Here is a 24421-nt window from a genome sequence, read left to right as displayed (position 1 = left end):
AAGACCGACACCAGACACAGAGCTTCAGTCTCTCTGTTTATTCAATAAAACTCTTTTGTCCATTAACATGGATGCCAACAGCTTACAAGAAACAGAGTAACCGGGTCTAAGTGGGTCTGTCAAGGGCAAGATTCGCCCTTTAACCCCATCTCACCCTGCACGACTCCTGTCCTTGTACTTTGTTGCCTACCACACAGATGGACTTGCTACAAACCACATTGACCCTAAGGCAGGAATAAGACAGTGAGTTAAAACACATGTAGAACAACACATTCAGAATTGATATGGGCTCTACTGCATCAGTGTTGCTCAATACTGTTCACTGTCCCAGCTAAGAATAGAGCTACACTGAGATAAGCCATACTGTCTCTAAGAGAGTGGTAAGATGAGCAGAGAAATAGAGAGAATCTGTTTGGTTCTCATTGTTAGAGGGCAACATGATGCATAGAAGATCATATTTGAGTCTCGGATTCTGGTTCACCGTCCTTAAAAATCTCAATGGTCCAGGGTTGGGCAGAACTAAGAACTGAAGAATCAGCTCCTTTTCAACTCACGGGGTGGAATTTGAATAGAATTACCCATGTCCCTCATGAATTTTAATTGGAATGACAGTAAGAATAATTTAATGTATTGTAATTCAAAGAAATTCAACACAGGTAAAGCATCCTGGAAAATCAATCAATCAATCAATCGATCCATCAATCAATAAATCAAATCAATCAATCAATCAATCAATCAATAGTTCTCTCTGTCCAAGCCCTCAAACTTCAAGACATCTTTGCAAAACTTTAAAATAAGGGTTTTTTGTTTAAAAATTACAATTATATGAACTTCTTTGAATTTCAATTAATTTTAAATTCATAATTCTGCTCTCTTACATTCACATTCGATATGCAATTCTGCATTTAATTAGAATTTAAAAGGCATTCTCAATTAAATTCTGAATAGAGCACAACCCTGCAAGAGGCAGCATGGTTTTGACAGATAAAATTGGATTATTGTTTTAAGAAAAGAGACAGTGATGGGCAGATTGAGCAATCACAGTTTTAGGACGGCTAAAAATAATAGATAAAAGTCAGTCGGTCAGTCCACAAATGAAGACGTATGTGGTGCCAGAGGTCATGAAGCTCCTTTGTGATGTGCAGGACATCGCTCTATCACCTCTCTTCTCTGAGAGCTGAGAGCGAATACGCCAGTGTGATGACACTAACAAAAATGAGTTATTGCAACACAGCAAAACAGATGTTGACCTCTCTCTTTTTTTTCATTTGGTTGATTTTTCAGTGACTTGTATTGCAAAATTCTTTGCTCCAGGCAAAACGCAATTTTGTATCGGTAAGTTAAGGCTATCAGTTATTCACAGAAATGAGACAGAAGGGGACATTGGTACGATTTAGAAATGGCATTTCCAGGTGACATTCATCAGTTGCCCTTTGATCAGCATATATTGGCGCCAAACCTCAGTCTACAAAATACAAAACAGAACAAAGAACCGCCACAGAGGTACTTGTACGATGAACATTCTACTAACGGACCAAGGAAAAGTACAGTGGATAGATACAAGGGGCTTGGATAGGGTCCAAAATATAATAATGTGAAACTAACAAGGTAGCAACAATCAGCGTTGTCTCTCTTCAAGCAGACGTCTTTGTCTTCTTTGTTTCAGCAGGCATGCGGTGGTTAAACTTTAGAGAAAATATAAACAATATCTATATATACATGACTGTTTAAAATCCTTCTAAACTGTAAAATGAAAAGTAGTTGTAAACATGCACTCGTAACCAAACCGCCGTTCTTTAAACACCAGGCTGTCACACTGAATAAACCATCTGTCCAATAACCACAGAAACAATGGGTCTCTATTAGCCGAATCCAACATTCACTTCTATGATAAAGCGAACGACTGGAGGTGGACGTCAGTTCTGTGGTCATATGGAGAGATTAGCTTTTTTTAGGACACTGGCGTAGCTTCTGCGGTTCAGTGTTCTTTAAAGGGAACATTAACCTGCTAACCCTGGTAAGAGCTCAGTTTCCAAAGCCCACACCTGAACTTTAAGTCAATCTGACCCCAGTTCTGTATTGGTGAAACATATATACAGTCCCAACACAGTCCTTTAGACCCTACGTCACACTGCGAAAGCATCTGATGATCACTGCATGTTGATCTATATCAGGCACATCTGCCTGATGGCTACAGTCAATCATGTGACCCATTAGGTATCACTGCTAATCTCTGATACTATATTAAGTTATACCTTTAAAAACATTCATATATATGCACACAAAGCTCTTGGATTATACAAATACTGATACATAGTGGGCATCTTTAGGTTAAATACTCTTCACAGGCCTTCTCAGAAGGGCTAAAAGATGAAAAAGCTTACTTTTTGGATCTTGAAGTCACTGTTGTTGACGGTAATGGTAAGTAACCTACGTTATTTTCATTCATCTGGATCACTATCACACCAGTTTAACTGTCAACCTGAAATTGTGAGCTGATGTTTTCATGCTGCAATTAGGAATAGTGTTTCACTCCCTGAAATAGGAAGTTAAATTTAGGCTCTGTCCATGCAGCAGTAAATCAAACCCCACTGCAGTAGCTTGTTGTGACAGATGAGGACCTGAGGATTCAGTGTTAATACCAGCGCTCAATCGATTTCCGCCCGTCTCTAAAGGGAGATGCTGTAAACTACAGCGGAGACTTTCTCAGAAATACAGAGAACATATTCTTTAAATTCTTATTTTTGTAACACCTCATACTATGATTCAATTTCTTAACATTAGTTAATGTGTTTGCGATCATAAACAAACAATTAATAATACATTTACAGCATTAAATAATCTTGGTCAATGCAAATTTCCACATATATTCATAGATTATTGAACATTTGGGCTGTGTAAATTAATATTATTTAATATTCTGAATATACATAAATTAACAATGAACAACAGTACAAATTAGGGTTAAACTAAATTAATAAATGCTGTAAATGCATTGTCATTGTTAGTTCTTGACATCTAATGCATTAACTAATATTAATGAATTGACCCTTAAAGTCATAAAGCATTACCATTATTTCCTTATTGTTCCATTTGTATATAATTTAATTCAAATCATACCTTGCTGATAAAACCGGCATAAAAGTGCCTAAACTGGTTTGCTGGTCTTAGCTCACGCCAAGCCGAATGTTTGGTGCGAAAATTCGGTGCAATAAACATTTCAATTGAATGAAAGACTGTTATTGCAGCTGTTCAGACCGATACAAACAATTCCATGTCATTAATGCAACAGATTTTTTCTACAGAGTGGTGTTCTAATCCATAGCACTACGAAGAAACCAAACAATAAGATTTGTGCTTTAGGTCACATATGCAGAGCCACTACTGTTACATAAAACTACAGACTGACTTTCTTATCTGTAAGTGCCACCTACTGTTAGAGTGAAGTCACATTTTCATTCTTCTGGTCTGCCATTTTTCTGGTCTAAACAAACAAAACAAATGCAAAAATGTTCATGCCAAATGTTTGTGTTGGTGTGAATAGGCTGTTAAGTTGGTCTTCATTTGGTCTAGCTGGGTAACCTGCTAGTCTCCCAGCCTCATTTGAAAAATTCCCAAAACCCCTCTAAAACCAGCCAACAGACATAGGCAAACCAGATGTTTCAGAAAAAAAGACGTTTCAGGCAAACCAGCATAGACTGGTCTAAGATGTTTTTTTATCAGCAGGGTATTTCAATAAAAATTAAATGGAATCTTCCCCTAAACTTAATGGCACAATATTTTTGATTTGGCTTAAAAATATAATAAAATTATTGCACAAATTGCCACTTTGCTAATAAACAATAATTGGTAAAACTGTTCTAGTACACATTCTCTTTTCTAAGGGTTTTCTTTTTTTAAAAGACAATAGGTCCATTCTCAACACTGAGCATTAGCACTGTTGTTTTAGAGGGGAGTATAGGATTAAATAAACATCCAGCTAACTGTAACAACTTGCACTGGTCAGTTTTGCGGCCTGAGGACGAACATCAAGAATGCCCGGGGCAAACTACAGAAGCTGAAATGTTACATCTCTTTCAGGTCAGTCTATCCTATCCCTATCAGTAGACCCCCATAAACATCTTCATAATGGATGAGTTTGCCGTTTCATCTCTTTAGTGGTGGCATGTTGTAGGGCCTTAGAGAGGCACTGGAATGAGCGCTTTGCATGCACTGATGTATAATTCAGTAAGCTCCTTTAGGAGGAAAGTTTGTTCCTTGGTCCTGTTAGGCTAAGCCAGGGCCCAGTGACGTCCATATGTGCACCACCAACTGTCATGTGACGAACATTATTGTGCCAGGGTGTCTCGCTCTCCTTCTCTTTTCACTTGAACACACTTCTTGTCCATTTACTGGTTGAGTCTCTTGCTCTTCTGGTCCTGCCTCTCTCTCTTTTTCTCTTGGAATTTGGCAGTATCTTCTGATGAGCCGTCCGTCTCAAGAGGAGGGAGAGGGCACACAGTGTGATCCCAAGGCAGTGGCCTACTGGTAGGGGGAATTTGGTTGGAATTGAGTCATAGCTAACAGGTCACGAGCCTGTGATAAGACGTTCTACATGATAAGACACAGGAAGTGGTCATGACACTCTGAGAAGGTCCGTTTAACTGGTTCAGCCAGGCTGTGTTGAAAGATGGAGTCCATTAGAGGCCCATTACAGTGTTGTATTTGTATTGATTTGTTCCACAAGAGTGTTTGAAAAGTCTCTTCTCTTTGGGTCCCACTAGCCAAACACAAAGAAGAGGCTGAGGAAGGTGGAGATGCTTGAGTGTGTTTGTATGATTGTAGAAGAGTGGCTGATTTTTGGAGTCCCACATTCAGTCCCGACTTCTGTTGCGCTTCTTGAAGAAGAAGAAGGGAGTTTTCTGTGGCGGTCCTAGCAGCATAGGCACCTGGTTCTTATGCGTGATCCGTATCTGCAGGAAAGAAGGATAGATTACTCTCCGAAAACAACCAAATCTGAACAGTTGGCTAAATCCTTCTGGTTGTTAATCACTCGCAGTTTTAAGCAGTTGTCTCATTCACATTCAGCAAATGAGCTGACAGAAATCACACGTCCAAATTAACAGGCACAAATTAGAGAACGTGAGAGCTGACCTTGAAACTGAAATAACATCCCATATTCCCCTCAGCACAGTTAGAAATTAGAGAGGACTAAAAGCACAGCGGCAACACTTTTTATAGCGCTTGCGCTGACAGAGATGTATATATAGCGGAGGATATTGTGTTTTGGCGCTATGTGCAGATGGAAAGCTACATGTTTATTCCCCTCTTTTAATGACATAATCAGTCAATGGCAGGGTGTGACATGACAGTGTTTTAATTAACAGTCTGCTCGCTGGGATGGCTGAATGTACAAAGCTGCAACAGATCGGAGGAGGCAATTTTCTGAGATGGAGAAAAGGTTCTACTGTGAATTGACACCTATCATTGAGCTTTGGGTGGATCTGAGTTCACATTGCATCAGAGGCTCTTGTGAACTTTAAGAGCAGACAGATACTGTGGTCTCTTTCAGAATATGTTTTTTTTATATGTGTTTATTGTAGAGTTATTCTGGTGCAACTTCAAAGAGCCAACAAGGTGCGTGAAAAAAAAAAAACAAGTAGTAAACTCTTAAGGCCCCGATATACTCAAGAAAAAGTTATTTTTCGTTCTTCGTTTAAAGGTAAAACAAAGTTCGAAATACGTGAGCAGCGATATACTGTTATCGAACTTCTGACGCAGCCAACACTGATGAGAGCGGTGCGATATGTAATATGTAAATGTGTGCTGCACGCTTTCCTCGCAATAAAATGCACACACAACAAGATTGAGAAAACTGCAAGCATTTTAATAAAGCATTAGATAAGCTTCTGATAATAGCAATGTGGTTATGTTTGCATAAGCACTATGGCAATCCAGTGAATTCACGTCACGTTTATTTATATATCACTTTATACATTAGATAGCTTAAAATCAAGCAGCTTTATCATATTAAACACGAAAAACAGTGCCAGTGTCTCATTTCATCAGAAGTACAACTGAATTTTTCTACTATAAAGCCGCTCTCCAGTGTGTTCCTGTTTTCACTCACGGACGTCTGACCTCGGCCGACAGCACAGGCCAAATAAACCAGAAAAGATATTCACGTGCAGAAGGCGAAGCCCCTGTGCACACCTTCCTAAGGCTTCCTATAGCAGCCGGAGCGAACTTTCCGGGAAGTTCACTTTGGCAAGCTATTTCGAACTCCCAAAACGAACTCCAAACGAACTTCGTTTCCGCCTGATTTTGTTCGAAATTATGTCATATCAGTTCGTTTTTCGATTTTCACTTGAAGTATATTGGGGCCTTTAACATTTGATGTCATATTTCAGGTCATTTAGTTGATCTAAAACCAAACATCTACACCCAATCCATCTTGAAAAGTTGGTCTGCAGTACTTTCAGTTTAACATTCATGTACATTCAGGGTTCAAATTGTGCGATTGTTGATGTATACTTAGCATATTTAAAATAGAGAACAAAACTGGTATCTTGTCCTTCCCCGTGTTAACTAGACAAGTAACAGAGAAGTCACTTTCAAACCAAGTAGATCTCTGTTGGTCAACGTGGTGAATCTGCGTGACTCGTTTTAAAACTCGTTGCTTAAACTCTTTGAAAAATCTGTGTTGGGAAATATTTTGCCCCGACTGTTTGGATCCCTATCAAAATGACTGGATTTTGCCCACAGAAATTCATAATGTAGTGTCATAATGTGTCAGGCAAATTGTCTGGTATGGGTCATGAAAGAGTGTGTTTCAGACATTCAAATAAAACTGTAAATGAAAGCAAAATCTAATGAGCTGACCGTGCATGGAGGCTGCATCCACGGTTCTCCATCGATCTGCATGGGCAGCAGCCGGGATGTCCTGTGGACATAGAGACAAGAACAGAGAAAGAAAGACAGAGCTGTTACAGGTCAGGTCATTGACCAGGCAAACCGCGGGCACGAGGCTCCTATACAACACTTTTCCTGGACGGCTCTGAACACTGTGCTCTTTGTTCCCACAGCCCCATTCCCAGCCAGGCCCCTTACTCTCTAAACTAACACACTCACACAGTTCAGCACCTCCATCTCCATATACACACAGTTACAAAAAGTTAGTTTAGTCTTTTCAGAAGGGCCACTACGAGTTAAAACAACACAGCATGGGAGAATGACAATGATGAATGCCCTATTAATGCAGATTACGGAAAGTATTAGGTCGTAGGCAGACTATTTTGTGTACAGGTGAGGAAACAGCAGTGAAAATTGTGAATAACCACCTCGCTTCAATTCAGCACTAACTGTTATGGTCATTATGAGTGTTTAATGGAGCGTAGCAAGTCGGGCAACACAAACTTGTGAACTAGCCTCAGACGTGATGAGTCTCCACTGGTTCATTAGCATACGTCAGGACTGAGCAGTGTGTGTGTTTAGACATGCTACAAACATCATTATTCATCAGTACAAGCAGTCCAGAATGTTAGAGCTGTTGGCAAAGCGAGTGACAGCGGGTCAAAGGTCTGATTTACTAGCCGCACTGGCCAAGATAGTACGTCCTGCTGAGGGGGAGGGGGAATAGAGAGACGTTTCAGAGTCATGGACACGAGAAGTCAGAGTGTTTGTCTATGAGTTGGACAAATACTGAACTCTTAGTCAATGTGTATGTGGATGGGCATGAACTACTGACCTGATGGTGACACTGGAACACTGTGCAAGGCGCCGCCCAGCGCTCTTGAGACCCGTGTATATCTGACCCATCTCGATAGCTCCCTCCAAACCCACCACCTCCAGAAGCTGATCACTCAGATCTGTTTAGCCAGAGAGGAACAGACAGATAGATTCTTAGTTGTTTCATTTAATTATCAACGTTTTCTAAGATGTTTTTTTCCTAAAATTTATTAGGAGAACTAAAGGGATATTTTATAGTGATTTATTATTAGTTAATGTGGATGGCATAATTTAGATAATTTGGTCTTCTAAGAATTTGATGCGAAATAACTGAGATCATAATGAAATCTTTTGATTGCAGCACAGTTTTTGACATCATTAAAGGGTTAGTTCACCCAAACATTTCAATTATTTCATTTACTCATCCTTATGTCATTTCAAACCTGTTGTGTTCACATATAAACATTGATCACTGAACATACATAGAGCACAACAAATAAGGTCAAAACAAAACAAAAGCAACAAACATAAAACCCTCAAGCATACTTGCTTGACCACATGTCAAGTGTCATGTCAAGACCACATGTATGTGTGTCGATCAATGTTTATATGTGAAAAAAAGCCTAAATGAAATATGTTAATCATATAAAGCAATTGTTTCTCCTCAGAGGACTTGGATTAATCCGCTCAACTCATGTGGATTTCATATTCATTCCCTTAATTAACTTTTTGAACATAAAAGTTTAATGAACAAAAGTCTTATGGGTTTGGAGCGACATGAAGGTAAGACGATGACCAAAATGTCACAATATCTAAGATCTCCTCTGAAACTCCAAAGGAGACACATTCTGAGAATACTGGGGTATTTTTCTCACTGCGAAGAATATGAGAACCATAAGATGTAGGGGAAAAGACTCAATTCATTAGAAGTGATCTCTCATTGCTGTCTAGGAAAACAACTGTGATATTAAAGATACTAGAGATATAATTTACTTTCTTATAGGAAAGGAAGAACAGGAGTCATATAGAAATATCTAAATAGCATCTTAAAAAACATATCAATAGCAAACTGTAATTGGAAAGTAAAACTGCATTTAGGTGGTAGTATGAGAAATAAGCATAGAAAATGAGCATAGAACTAAAGGGGAAAAGACATTGAGGTCCCCTTTAGTTCTTAAGCCTAGTAGTAGCCTAGGATTTAGTAAATGCTTGTGGAACATTGTTATCCCTTTACTCACTCATTAACTTTCTCTCTCTCACACTAGGGTCATGGAAGCAAGTCCACCATATGCACGGACACACACACACACGCACGGGGGAATGACTATATGTCTGTTGCAGAGTATCAGGCACAATAAATGAGTGATTTATAAAAGCCTGTTTATTTCAAAGAAAGCCTCCTGGGTAATTTATTTATACATTTATAACTATTATAGTTTATATTAATATTTTGAATTAGTTTTTATTTTATATTTTTATTTCATAGTTGCATTTTTAGTAATTTTGTTTTAGTAACTTTTGTACTTTTTTCCTTTTTAATTACTACTATTTAGTTGTAATTTATTTTCATTTCAAATTTAGTTTTAATTCAGTTTAAGCTTTCCATTTAGTTATTTTAGTGCTTCAACTTAAAGGGTTAGTTCATCCAAAAATTAAAATTCTGTCAGTATTTACTCACCCTCATGTTGTTCCGACTCTGTAAGACTTTCGTTCATCTTCGGAACACAAATTAAGATATTTTTGATTAAATCTGAGAGCTTCTGTGTTGTACGTCACACGCATCACACACAAGACCAGCGTCGACCAATAGTGAGCCTACGTGTGACGTAAAACACAGAAGCACTACGCTATTACACTACGTGAACTCACTTGAGGCCCACAGAGAAGGAAATGAATAGTTGAAATAAAGTCGATATTTTGGGGTTTTTTGCGCACAAAAAGTATTCTCGTCACTTGATAAACTTAAGATTGAGCCACTGTAGTCACTTGGACTATTTTAACGATGTATTTAATAACTTTTCGGGGCCAGCAATCAATCTCTTAAGAAGCCTATGGAGGAGTGATCCAGCTCTCAGATTTAATCAAAAATATCTTAATTCGTGTTCCGAAGATGAACGAAGGTCTTACGGGGTTGGAACAACATGAGGGTGAGTAATTACTGAAAAAAATTTCATTTTTGGGCGAACTATCCCTTTAAACGTATTAAGTTGCCAAGGCAACATTTCTAATTTTCTTTTAGTTTTTCCATCTAGTCTAATCTAAAATTGTACATCTAATTTAATTTCACCTTTATTTCAAATAGTCTTTCCGTAAACTTTTGCCAGTGATTAGAGTTCTTGCTGGAACATATGGGTTCCATTGTAAAAAGTGTGACTATCTGGGGAACCCCAAATTGTGCTAAAGATATGGACGAAAAACCACAAAACTTTAATTCTGACATGTTCTGAGAACCATGTCCTATGTTCATTTGCAAATTAGAAGCGATTAAAATGAGAGTTTACTAACGCTATAAGACTGAGATATCATTAAAGAAAATTAGGCACTCTATGCTACTACCCTGCAGTCCAAAAGACCATGTAGTACAAATCCGTCTTCTCTTTCACACTCCATCCATTCCAAAATTTGACCCACATTCCTGGCTAATCAGTGAAAGCTCTAGCTAGCTGTTCAATGTTTCAGAGCATAACATCCGCACAACCCAGAATTCATCATATCTTCAAGCCAAATATTCACCATACAGAGCGATCAGTCAAAGAGATGTTCCAAGTTTACTCATGTTGTGTCCGCCTATAAAATTCAAAGCTCATCCAGACTATTATTAACAAAAAAGTCTCTAATGTGTGACGTACTTAAAAGCACATCTGCAGTCCAGACAAGCAAGTGATGGTGTGTTTAGATGAGGTTGTATGCTGTTTAACACACTGTAAACATTGTTAATAATTTCACAATGTCAGAACACAGACACTTTTGCAACCAGGCAGGAAACTGTCGCCTGGCTTATTCTTGTCCCAGACTTGTGCAAGAACAATGATGCAAGTTTGAGCTCCAGAGAACATCACACCAAATGCTGACCAGACAGAAATACATCCAAAACAGACAGTGTTTGACTACTGGTTACAATGAAAGGTTAAAATATTAAGAATACAAATTTTATTTTGGCAAACCTTTACAAGGTTAAACATATTACCATTAGTTAATATATACTTATATATGAGTATAGTTAGTATATATATATATATATATATTAGTATAATATAATATTAATATATTATATAAAATTAATATTATAGTATAGTTAGTAGATATATACAGTACGTATGAACAAACAATAAACAACAATTTTTACAGCATTTCTATAGGTTAATGTATGAATATGCTATTATCGTTGTTATTTCATGAAATTGTATGCATTAACTAATGTTAACACATTTTTGTAAACTGCAATCAATAGTCATGCAGTAAGTACAAATTCTGTTTAAAAAAAAAGAGAAAAATCTGCTGTCTGTTAACAGTAAAATCCAGAATTAACCCAGAGATTTGAAACATTTTAATATAAAGGTCAGGTCTCTTGAAACCAGTACAGACTACACGTTGAAATGGGAAAAATCCATCTCTGATTTCTGTGTTACTGATACTATAGGTTAAGATAATAAATTCAGCAGCTGTGAATATTGCATTTACGCAGGGAGCAAATTAGTGAGTCATTGTCAATTTTAAATATTTAACAGAGCAAATTTCACGGCACATATCACAAAACTTGTCCTCGGTGAACATGGCCAACTTCTAAACTGTGCTTAGTACACTCCAGGAACGCCTACTCGCTCAACAAGGACTTCTGTGAGAAACTTCACTACATTTCATTGAGAGGAGGACAACATATGAGTCAAAATCTGCTGAGAGCTAATTAAATTGAATAAATCATGTAAAATGTACATGTAATCATGTAAAATTTAACAACATTTTATCAAACATTGATAACTGCCTTAATCTTTTAAAAAGATTGTGATCAAACTACATTTTATAAAAATCACCTGTCAAGTTTATAATATACTGTATATTACATCAGCATATGGGAGTTAAATTGGACTACTTTAATCACTTTTTTAATTGTTCATCTATTGCCAAAATTATAAAAAAAGATCAGTCAAGAAAAGAAAATTATTTAAAACATTCAAATCAGGAATATCAGAAACAGAATGCGTAGTTTGTGCACAAAAAATGTCTGTCAAAAACCAACATGAAAACAAATGTCCGTCAAAAACCTGGTGAAGTTTTTCAGTTTTATCAGCGTTTATTCTCTTTAGCCTGCAGTGTGAAGTATTTCACTCAGTTCTTTGATCGTTCCGATTCAATTTCAGCGAGTGAAGAACAAATTTATATTCACGTGCGTTATATATTATGCACGCTATCTTCTCTGACAGACAGCATTTTGAAGCTGCACAGGCCGCCATTTTCTCCAATGAGTGGTTTTGATGCTCAAAGTTGTTTAAAAAAAATCTTTTTTTAAATGAATGAAAATTCAGATCTTGTGGTAAATAATAGTGAAAAATAAAACGGTCATCCCATTATTACCACTAAGCAGATTTTGACTCGTAGCAAATTCTCCTAATTTATCAATAATTTTACATTTTTAGCAAAAACTAGTCTTTAAATGGTTTTTGTGTCCCAAGGCTCTGAATACTGCCGTGCAATAGTTTTCAGCATGTGGTATGACCTGTGAATCTCTTTTGTTGAGTCATGACCTGGCTGAAGAGAAAAAGCTGCCTGCCAGTGTTTATAAAGTGTTTATTGATTGATGAGAAGTGGAGAGGTCTGAACTTGCCTGACTGTGCAGCATTGCTGGGGGGTGTTGTGACTCTCCTCCTCTGAAAGGTCAGACAGGAGAGATTTGCTGAGAGGTGAACAAACCGTAGGCTTCGTATGGAGGGCTATGAAGTGCCTCAACAGAGAAATCTGTGCCTGCTATCCTTTATCTACCTCCACAATGCTACAATTTGACAGGCATGTCAAAGATCTTGATGCTTTGTGAGCTCTATACATCTCAGGAGTTTTCCCAGTAAGAATAATAGGATTGAGAGCTACAAGAAGAAAAGAAGGAGGTAAAGAGGGCAGATTAGAGACTTCAGCACTCACAATATGAAATGACGTGAGTGACAAACGGCTCTCTAACACCTAAAACTGCAACAATTTTCACCCTCACACACATCTACATGGACTCTGATGCTGCAGAACTCTGAGAATGCTAATTTGCCAATTTTCTGCAAAATTCAAATAGTCGATATTGACTAAATTCTAAGTATTCCTGGTCTCTTGTGTATTTATTCAATATTTTTGTATAGTTTAATTATGCTAACTAGGGATGCAGTGATATTAAAATTCTGCCAGATACGGATAAGCCAATATAAATATCTATTATTTGCTGTTCTATTTTGTCTAAAGAAATGTAAAAAAATAAACAAATAAAACAGTAGAAACACAAATTTGACTAAAAAATAGGTCAGTTGTTTTAAATGCAACAAATTAATTTAGGCAATACAATGTTATAATTTACAGTATGAAAAATGGATGCCCATTTTGAGATTTGCAAAAAATTGCTTTTAATCGTGTTTTAAAATTATTAAGCCGTGTGTCACCAAAGCGTATTTAACCAGCAGAAGACGCTAGGCACGACGGCACAACCTCTTCAGTTGAGACGCTTTGCTTGCTATGATACGGAATATCACCTGAAGTGTTTCTCATTTCACAGATAGTTTGTTTCTGTGATGTTTCTATATAAAAATGTTGACACAATGTAAAGAATTTGCTCTGGCTCTTGTTTTCAATTATTTTGTTACGTTATTATGCTTGTTGTTGTTATCTGTTGACTTTATACAAGCAGATTGTGGCTGCTGGTCGATGTGGTATTTGTCCCGCCCCTCCTCCACTGTGATTGGACAGCTGGGTAAAAAAATGACAGTGATGGGCGCTGTGTTTTACCTAAAACTGAATATTCTTCAACTCTCGGCGACTGGTAAAAAGTGTGAAATACGCTGTCGTTACGCTGCTGCCGTTTTGAAAATGTGGCACTCCCACTGAAAACAATTGGGAAAACACTAGTCTCTGGAAAAACGCTTTGGTGGACACACGGCCTTAGTCTTTGATGAACATTAAGTGAGTGTTAGATGAATCTAAATATAATAAGGATAATGAGCATAAACAATTAAATATCCAAATAATTTCTTCTTTTTTTTTTGCAGACAAAATAGGCTATAGTCAACCAGTTATTATGAAAATTCTGTAAATCACAGTAAAAAGACGAGTAATATATTCACATATGCTGTATACTATATCCAACCATGTATTTACTGTCAGCCTTTTGTTTTGTGGAGCAAATGTATTATTATCAAACAAAGCCTCTTGTTCGTTGCCCCAAAAGCAGCAATAAAATAATAATAAAGAGAGGGAAGGGGAAAAATTTGACGGGTGCCTTATTTTCCTCACGATACAAATGTTTCCCGCCCTGTCAGGTCTGGGCTTTCTTATTCCAGGCAGCGCATCGCAGTGAGGCAGCGCTAAGAATAGCTCACAAACGCCTTCTTATGTAACCGTGTCAGAATGCATTGTGTGGAGGATATTAAGTCCTGGCTAAGCAGGGTCGTGTTGGAAGTAGCTATAGAACAAACGACAGTGATCTAAAAACACATTACATGATCCACACTGTAGAACTTTACTTGATCACTGCCATTTACTTCAGTGGAAGCCCCTTCTCAGTTAACTGTGATTTCAGCTGAAATCATTCACTGAACACTACTGAGGTCAGTCTACTCTTCAACACTGGCAATTTGAAACTCGCTCGCATTTTAGAAAGCAACAAAAAGGGAACCTGCATGTGAAGCACAAACTGTTCATTTCGTACAATGACAACTATTCATCTAACTCTGAGTTGTTCTTGTCCACGGTCACCTTGCGCTTGCTGACCGAAGAAGAGACCTGACATCATGTAAAGCTGCTTTGTGGCCATTAATAAACCATTAATAAAACTCATATATATTAAATAAACATATAAATTATGAAGGGAATTAAACCTACAGCTGAAAGAGCCATGAAATCGATATATAAAGAAGCATCAGGACCCATCAAAAGACAGAAAACTGAGGGGTCTGTGGGATGCCACATGGGTGAGGTGAGCAATTATTTATTGCGTTCTGGTTCTCTCTGGCCTGTGCTGTCCCTTTGGTGTCTTGGGCAAGTCGAAGAGAAGGCAGATGGTCAGAAGGAGCTGGAGAGGGTGCAGGAGCTGTGGTAGAGGTGCGGGGGTGGCCGGTCTCTTGGCACATGGACAAAGCATGAGAGCCACATCTCAGTGTTTACAGAGAGCAATCCACTGTCCACAGTATCAGACCATGTTACAACTCACGCTCACTCAGAATGAGTATTCCTGTACTACGACTTTACATTTCTCTTGCATACTTCATTGAAAAGAGCTTCTTTTGCACTCTTCGCTAACATACCATATTCCAAAAGCTTTTCTATTTACTTCTTTCTAACATACTTTATTCCCAAGATCATCTTATGTACTCTTCACTGCATACTTTTTCCTTGAGATTTTCTTGTGTACCCTTCTCTAGCATCTCAGAGATCTTCAATCCCGAAGCTATATTCTTATATACTCTTTTCTGTCATTCTCAGAAATCTCTTATGAACTCTTCTCTGGTAAACTTCATCCCTGAGATCTTATTCACTCTTTGCAGAATCCTTTTTAATCAAGCTCTCATTCTCTATGCTGAGTATGGTCTATATTCCAGATCTCTTTATGTACACTTTTCTAGCATACTTTTTTTACTAAGACTTCTTTGGGCCCGTATTTGCAAAACTTTCTTATGAATAAAATTAGGACTTAAGAATAAAACTGCTATTTGTATCTTATTTTCTAAGTTAAAAAAAGTTAAGAATATTTTGTACTCCCAAAAATAAAAATGTAACAATCAATGTCATTAGCACATCTCAGAACAGCTTAAGTTGAAAAATTAAAATCATGAGGGGCTTTCTACTTAAAAAGGGTTAATAGATAGCAATAGCAACTTTATTTATATAGCACAATTAAAACAACACAAGTTGACCAGAGTGCTTTACAATGTAACACAGAACACAAAAAGAGGAAAGAACATTTTAGTTAATAGAACATTAAAAGATGGGCAATTATATATTGTTAAAGGGTCAGTGCATCCACAATTTACTCCTCCTCAAGCCATCCTAGGTGTATATGACTTTCTTCTTTCAGCAAAACACAATCGAGTTCCAAGCTTTATAATGGGAGTGAAAAGTCCAAAAAAGGGCATTCATCCATCATAAAAGTAATCCATACAGCTCCAGGGGGTTAATAAAGGCCTTTTGAAGCGAAGCAATGCATTTGTGTAAGAAAAACGTCCATATTTATAACTTTAATCACTAGCTTCCGCTAACGTTTGTCCGCGAGTTCATGAGAGAGTCGAGTTCCGGCGTATGACATATGATATAGGATGTTGGAGTAGCATAAGCTTAGGTGAGAGTAGGTTCAAACAAATAGGGCTAGGCAATAAACTCAAGCTCCTCCGATATTTCTCTTTAAAAATTCTCGTTTTAGACTTTAATTTCGTGACCAGTGTTTTGTTTTGCTCTATCCTCTGCGCTTCCGCATTTGTCTATACGTCATATGTCGGGTCAGAGGTCACTCTTTCACCAGAACTCAACTTATGTCCGGATGCCGATTCTAGTTTATAAAATTATAAATATGGATATATTTCTTTAAAAAAATCTGCATTGCTTCGCTTCAGAAGGCCTTTATTAACCTCCTGGAGGCGTATGGATTACTTTTATGATGGATGGATGCGCTTTTTTTGGGCTTCAAAATCTCCGTTACTATTCACTCCCATTATAAAGCTTGTATTTTTTAAAATATAACTGATTGTGTTTGGCTGAAAGAAGAAAGTCATATACATCGAGGAAGGCTGGAGGGTAATTAAATTATGGGATAATTACATTTTTGGGTGAACTAACCCTTTTAGATTTACCAGTGTAAAGTTTGAATTTACGGTATTAAAAAGGCAAATTCATGAGTAAGATAGTAAATAATCAGACAACAAGTCTGTCATTTTATCCCTACGATAAAAATAATTACATTGTTCTTAACGAATATGCGAAAAATGCCTTTCTCATAAATTTCTTAGAATTTCTCCTTTTTTAAAACTTTTTTCTAAAGATTTTTGTGAAAATCCCTTCTGCACTCTTTATTGAGTATGTTCTCTATAGCTCCAGCCCTGCTCTATTTATACAACATACTCCTCATGATACACTTCATTCCCATGCTTCTATTCAATAGAGCCGTTCTCATTATGTCAGTATTGTGACATGTCTTAAAACAGTCTCACACCACGGCAGACATTTACGAGCTCAAATGAACGATAGGTGTTAATTTTGACATTGTTTAACATTTCATGACTTGTCATGACTCACACACCGGGGTGGGTGTTGTTCAGTGTGAGCCCAACTGATAGTCTGCCACACTGCTCAGGCTCTCCTCATCATCACACACTGACTGTACGGATGTGCTCTGTCCGCACGCACAGGCTCTGTTCACTGGAGTTCTGCATGCAAAAGAGCTCACCAGTCACCCAACCTCTGTTCCCATGCCATTCACAAACAAAGCTCCTCTCACAAAGCAGGCCAACAATCACAGCTCTCATGACGCAGATCATGGGAAAGGGCCCCTTGGGCCAGAAACATCTTCAATGATTTTGAACCCCTAAAGAGTGAGAGCCACTCTTCAGACGTCCATCACTCTTGCTAAAGCGAAAGCAAAGCAGTCGATTGGCTTTTTTGGCCACAGTTTGAGGACGCTGAGCCACAGTGGAAAGCATCCCTTTCGTCCACTGAGTCACCGTTGTTCCCACAATGCTCTATGGGTGGAGAGTTTTACTTCTATTCCTGTCATGTGCGATGGGAGTGAGGAAATACAACACAAATCATTCGCTCTGTGTTTACGATGTTCAGAGTGTGTGTACGTGTGTTTATTGTTTGTGGGATGTAACAATGAATGGCCCCAGTGCCCTGAAATAGCCAGCAACATGAGGCAGTGTGCAGCAAGATCGCAGTGGGAAGGGTGGAGTGACTTGTGTACGAGCCATAAAGAGAAAGAAAGAGGAGAGTTAAAGGGTGTGGGAAGCAGGTGAAAGTACAAAATGTCCCTCTGTGACCCTGAAATAAAGAGAGGAAAAAGGGCCGATTTGAGATAAGATATGTGGAGATGCTGCCTACTACACAAATACTGATTCATTATTTCAGATATTCCTGAAATATACAAAAATGAAAAGAAAAATAGTCCTGCACATTTTGATTGTCTAATTTATTTATTTTTGTCAGAAAGGCATTATGATGAGCATCTTTTGCATGCTCACTTCATGTTATACTTATGTTTAACTCATTATCATCATTAATCAATCTCGTACAGTATGTTAATTTCTACAACTCTTCAATGAGGCATGCTTACTAGAACATAAGCTACACTGCCATTGAAAATTCAGTGAGATTTTTTTTTATATATATATATTTTCATTCAGCAAGGATGCATTAAATGATCAAAAGTGAAAGAAAAGACCATTTCAATTCAGCAAAAAAAAAATAAAAAAATAAAAGAAAAAAATGCACCATGGTTTCCACAAAAAATATTAAGCTGCACAACCATTTTCAACAATGATAATAATAAGAAATGGTTCTTGAGCACTAAATCATCATATCAGAATTATTTCTGAAGGATCATGTGACACTGAATACTGGATGAATGATGCTGAGAATTCAGCTAAGCCATCACAGACATTTTAAAAATAGAAAACAGTTATTTTTAAAATGTACAGTAATACTATCTTACAATATTATTTTGATCGAATAAATCCACCGTTGCTGATCATAGGTAACTTTATGCCTTTACACTATTACTGTTACACTTAAGCTGCCAATCATACACTTTTAGAAAAAAAAATTAAAGATCAAACAAAAACAACAATAGAATATTATCACCATTTCATAAAGCAAAGCTAACAACATATATGGATACTTCCAGCCTGAGTTCAACTGTTTTTAAGGCCTTTTCATTTGCCTAACAATGCTTCCATCAAGGTTTGATAGAAAAGATGATACCAACAAAAATTAAATGTTATACTATATAAATATAATAAACATGTATAATTTATATAAAAAACATAAATGTAATAACAAAACAAAAAAAGTGTAGTGGAACTAGTACCTAAATATAACCCCAGCCTACATTTTCGGAATGCTTGTTTATTATGGTCAATTTTTTTTTTTACCTCCACTACAATTTTCAGGGCTCTCCAGAAAAGATTCAGTGCTAGAGGTCTAATATCACTCCTGCTATTACAACAGTCACATGCAGACATCCATTAGGACCTGAGTCATGTGGAAATTGTTGCGTAGAGGGAGTGAGAGGAATTCTCTATTCATATAAACCTCAAAATACACTCCATAGAGAGGTGGAGATGAGGTCATGATCTTACAGCTGTAAACAGCAAGTCATGTAACCCGTGCCATCTAAACATGTGGAGCGAGTCGGCATCACCTACATGACTGTTGAGTTCTCAGAAACCCCGTAGCACTTATTGCTTCATGCAGATGATTGGACTAACAAACTAATTAACCGACAGAGTGATCATAGTTACTTTAGATAGGATGTGGCTACAGACCTCTACTGTATGTGCTGTATGCAGTGCTTGAGTATTTGTGCCTGAAGGCCAGTTAAAGATTACTGATATGAGTCACACTGCTCACAGCAGCCCACTCTCTCTCTCTCATTCTCTTTCAGTCCCTATAATCAAGTCCCTATAGTTCCTCAGTTCAGGAGGGCCTGGAGGTCTCCATGGTAACATGGATTCATGTGAGTCAGTCAGTGGAGTACAGAAAAGCACACAGAGAGAGAGAGAGAGAGAGAGAGAGAGAGAGAGAGAGAGAGAGAGAGAGAGAGAGTGAGAGAGAGAGTGAGAGAGAGAGAGAGAGAGAGAGAGAGAGAGAGAGAGAGAGAGAGAGAGAGAGAGAGAGAGAGTTGTAAATGTGAAGAGAACTGAAACCGACCAGAGAGAGAGAGAAGGAACAGGTGATGAACACACAGGTCATCGAAAATGACACAGGTGCCTAAATACATCAGGAGGGATTTCAAAATCAAGATGGTGCTCTCGAAGGTCACAGCCATCACTTACTGACGTCAGCCACAAACGAAAAGAAAAAGAAACAAAACAAAACAAAAACATCTCAAGGGTCTTACTTGGCACTCATGGTCATGTTGACTAGAAACCCATATATGGGCTCTATTATGCGCTGTCATGCATATAAAATTTGTTTGTAAGCATGCACACTTTTGCGCACAAATAATCCCATTGGATGAAGCTGAGGGATGTATGTATATTAAATAGTGCTGAAAATATTGTCAAAATCACAGTGTTTTCACCTAAATATCGAAGCCTGTTACCGCCTCATAGTAAAATAACAAAGTGAAGTAATTGTGAGATTAAGTTTAACATTAAAAGTTTAAAAAGAAAAGATGTCACACTGTGAATTTTGATCTGTCTATTCATCAAAGTATCCTGAAAAAAGAAATACATCACAACTTCTGCAGCACAACTGTTTTAAACATTAATAATAAGAATAATAATGAGAAATGTTTCTTGAGCAGCAAATCAGCATTTGAGAATTGTTTGCACAAAAGTGCATTTTAAAAACATAAAAATAGAGGACAGTTATTTTTAACTTGTCATTATATTACTGTTTTTACTGTTTTTTTATCCTATAAAAGTAGTCTTGGTGAACATAAGAGATGTCTTTCAAAAAAATCGTACAAACCTCAAACTTTAGAATGGTAGTGTAAATTTTTTTCCCCTCTCAGGCTGAAATGGACTTTCATGGTCTATAAAGTGAAACTGCCTCATTTTGCTCAGGGTCTTTCAAACAGAGTCTCTCCACATAGTCTCTCAACCAATACAAGGACAACCAGTCTAAAAGAGCTAGATTTTCTTATTACCCCATTTTAATTAAAAACACAGATTTATGTATGCTGTATTAAAACTGGAGTGCAGTATAGAGCCAGAGACGTACAGCCAGTCTAGATACCCCTTGTATATGACAAGCACCTTCACCTGGGACATAAATGTTCATTTCAAATTGAAAGAATTGTAATTTCCCTTTGACAAAACAGATGCCTGGTGCTGAGGGCTAGTTCACTGCCACCTGAAACAGCTGCTGTTGCTCTGTCCTTGGGAGGCACAGTCACATCCAAGCTCCGATCTCTTGACTGAGACAGCTGATGGTGAAGCCAGGGCCCCTGAGGCTGGCGTCACAAGGGCTTTTGTGGTGACTTTCCCTCCCTGAAGGACATTTAGTAGGACGGTGACACCAGCCTCTGTGGGATCTGGAAAAGCTGCGACTGCATTCTCAGTGAGGCGCTGACACAGATAGCGCTATCCCTAAATGACTATCAACACAGCTAATAGTGCTTCACACTCTGGGAAATGAACGCAGGAAGTCCCAAAACACAGTGAGACTGAAGATCAGCGTAACGAGCAGCCGGAGAGGCTCCCGCTCATTAGCGATTGGTTAAAAGCTTCACGGCAGCTGTGAGTCAGAGCTGCATATGAAACAGCTCCACATGGTGTGCTGATCTACCGAAGATGGCCAGTAATTTGAATTTTATTACAAGTGGAAGGGAAATCAGAGGTTTCGGTCAATTTTCGTCATCAGCACTTAAATGTACTACAATGAAACAGGCAGCAGAATTTAAAAAGAATGCTGTGATCCTTTCCCTGCTGTACATAGAGATTTGGTTGTAAGAACATTTCAGGAGCAACCCAGATCTTATTCAGTGGTTTATATCCTAAAGTCTGACTCACCTTGCAGACAAAACTTGAGCTCCTTGGCATCGGTGACAGTGCTGCCAGTCATTCTCTCTGGCACTTTCTTACTCATGCGATTGTAATTCCGTCTTTTCTTGGACTCGCCCCACAGGTTGGAGCCCCCGTGCATGCTGGGAATATTGAGCACAGCGATACCCTCCAGAGCCGTGCTGCTGAGATCCAAGATGATGCCATCACACTGGGACACCAAACAGAGAAAACAGAAAATGTTTAACCTTTCTTGACTGAAGAAAATCTGCAAAAAAATAGATACAATAAGCCTCTTAAGCTCTTATATAAAGTCCCATATGCTCACCAAGGCTGCATTTATTTAATAAAAAATACAGTAAAAACATTAATATTGTTAAATATTACTACAATTTAAAATTACTAGTATTGTATTTTAATATATATTTATAAATATGTAATTAATTCCAATGGCAAAGCTGAGTTTTCAACAACCATTGCTTCAGTCTTCAGTGTCACATGATCCTTCAGATATCATTCTAATATGCGGATTTGCTGCTTAAGAAACATTTCTTATTATTATCAATGCTGAAAACAGTTGTGCTGCTTAATATTTTTGTGCAAACAATGATAAAAAATGCAGTATTCTTAGATGAATAGAAAGTTTATTTTGAATAGAAAAGAACAACATTTATTTGAAATAAAAATCTTTTGTAACATTATAAATGTCTTTACTGTTACTTTTGATCAATTTAATGCACCCTTGCTGCTAAATACTGCATAAGAAAGAATAATAAAAGCACTGGAGGCACGATAAACTGTATCCAATTTTTTTAACTATTGGAATGGGTGCATCAATAACAATCGCATTCCAGACACGAGAGTTGTGAAAATTCCTGCCGGCGATCCAAAAATAGAAATTTTGTATAGTATTTTTTTGATGTCAGAGACCACCCTGAATCAAACCAAGGGCGTCAGTACAGTGGAAAAGTACACAAACTCCAAAAGACGAATGCTGACATGTTTACGACATAATGAGATGCCTTGATCTGCTTGAGATCCCACACATGAGTGGGAGATAGAAAAAGCATTTTTTTCTAATGCAAATTCCTTAACTGCTTATGTTTTCATAGCTCTTCTAATTTCATAACAGTTGTGAAACATCAACCTCTTTGGTCGGATTTAAAGTCCCTTTAAGGCAAGTCAGTTCACTTTGTGGCCATGTTGACAATGCCCCCTGGCAGCTTTTTTAAATGTAGGTAGTAAACATTCAAGTACAGCTCTTATGTACCAGAATGGGAAAAAATTAAATCTTGTTTAGATCAGTAATAAATTGCACAATAATCATATATTTGGCTCAAATCAAAAAATCAAAAAGACGATTGCTTCTTTTAACTGAAAGGCAATTTATGGTTTCGCCTATTCATTATACAAAAGTGGTTAATTTTGCCTCTTTATAATATCTCTGTCTTGATGACATATCAAGCCAGCACTTTATTAAATAGTATTATATCAGTTAAAAAAAACAGAAATACTCCTTATTGTCAATCACATCATGCATTATTCATTATGTACATCTAACCACAGGCACAAACTGGCCAGTTTGCAACTTTCACATGATGGGAATTCTGTCAACAGAGGTCATCTGCCACTGTTTGCTTTCAGACAGACATTCTGACGTGTTCCCTCAACATTGACTGCGCAAGAGCTGGCTGAGGTTTCCTGTAGATACTGTAGCCAGCTGCATTAATGAATCTCAGTTTGTTGAAGGAAGTGTTCAGTGGACATACTGACCCGATACACAGTTAAAAGACTGTGAATGTGGCTGTATATAATTACAACATTTAAGTAAAACAAGTAAAACAGGCCACTATTGATGGGCTAAATGTCCTGGACTCACCTCCACCTCAATGGTTTCGTTCAGCTTTTTACAAGTGGCTGAGATGGTCTCTGTGGTGCCAAATTCAAAGTACCACAGCTTGTTTTTCATCCTGAAGAGAGAGAGAACAAAATAGTTAAAAGTTAAACAAAGAATTTAGACAACAGTTTTATACTCTGTGGAATATTCAACACTGCTGTTTTAATTCACTTATTTAATTCACTGAGCCTTTGTAAACTCTATAACAAACAGAATTAGCTTGTGCTGTTACACATCCATACATTTAGTCCATACATGTGCTGAAGTTGCATAGCAAAAATGGCCACATCAAAAGAGCTCTTACAAAAGCTATTGAACAATTGTTTTAATGCATTAGAAAGTCTATGGCTACAAGAAGATAACCAAAACACTAAAAGTTCCTAGAGACAGCTGAAAGCCTTATTCATAAGTTTAAAATGTGTTGTACCAGAAAACATTTGAGGGTGTTGAAGAAAAAGGACAATATCATTAAGGGGAATAAAATGTTTGATCAGACCAAATGAGAAAAACCCTCAATTTACAGCCAAAGACTTGAAAGATGACCTGATGAAAGAAGGAAAAAACATTTCAATTCAGAGTTTAAGAAGAACACTAGACAATGACCTTCATGTTGGGACTTTAAGAAAAACACAAAAGGCTCACTTGAATATGCTAAAATTCATTTGGATAGACCTATGGAGTTCTGAAATAATGTTTAATAGAGTGCTGAGACCAAACTGGAACTTTTTGGACCCATGGATCGGTGGTATGTCTGGTGCAAAATAGGCAAAGCTTATGAGCAGAAAAACACCATCTATATGGTCAAACACGGAGGTGGTCCAGTCTTGTTACGGGGTGCTTTGCTGTTGCAGGAAGTGGAAATCTTGACTGTATGCAGGACATCATGAATTCTTTGAAGTATCAAGCCATTTTGGCAAAG

General features: G+C 37.6%; 1 protein-coding gene across 4 annotated transcripts in view; it reads right to left on the bottom strand.

Moving 5' to 3' along the window:
- Positions 1–23: 23 nt before the first annotated feature.
- Positions 24–24421, bottom strand: part of dgkg (diacylglycerol kinase, gamma) — a 147860-nt gene continuing 123462 nt past the window's right edge. For all 4 annotated transcript variants that reach the window (XM_077216586.1, XM_077216585.1, XM_077216588.1 and 1 more), the window contains 5 exons: positions 23485–23575; positions 21615–21816; positions 7727–7847; positions 6862–6922; positions 24–4952 (listed from right to left, as the gene is read on the bottom strand). In XM_077216586.1, coding sequence (XP_077072701.1) covers positions 4854–4952; positions 6862–6922; positions 7727–7847; positions 21615–21816; positions 23485–23575 — 574 coding nt within the window. In that variant the 3' untranslated portion in view covers positions 24–4853. The remainder of the gene's footprint in view (positions 4953–6861; positions 6923–7726; positions 7848–21614; positions 21817–23484; positions 23576–24421) is intronic.

Source organism: Siphateles boraxobius, unplaced genomic scaffold (genome assembly GCF_051911475.1).
Source record: "Siphateles boraxobius isolate OS27281-9 unplaced genomic scaffold, OSU_SipBor_1 7, whole genome shotgun sequence".
Classification (NCBI taxonomy): domain Eukaryota; kingdom Metazoa; phylum Chordata; class Actinopteri; order Cypriniformes; family Leuciscidae; genus Siphateles; species Siphateles boraxobius.
Note: the sequence above shows the minus strand (reverse complement) of the source record. Positions and strands in the feature narration are given on the sequence as shown.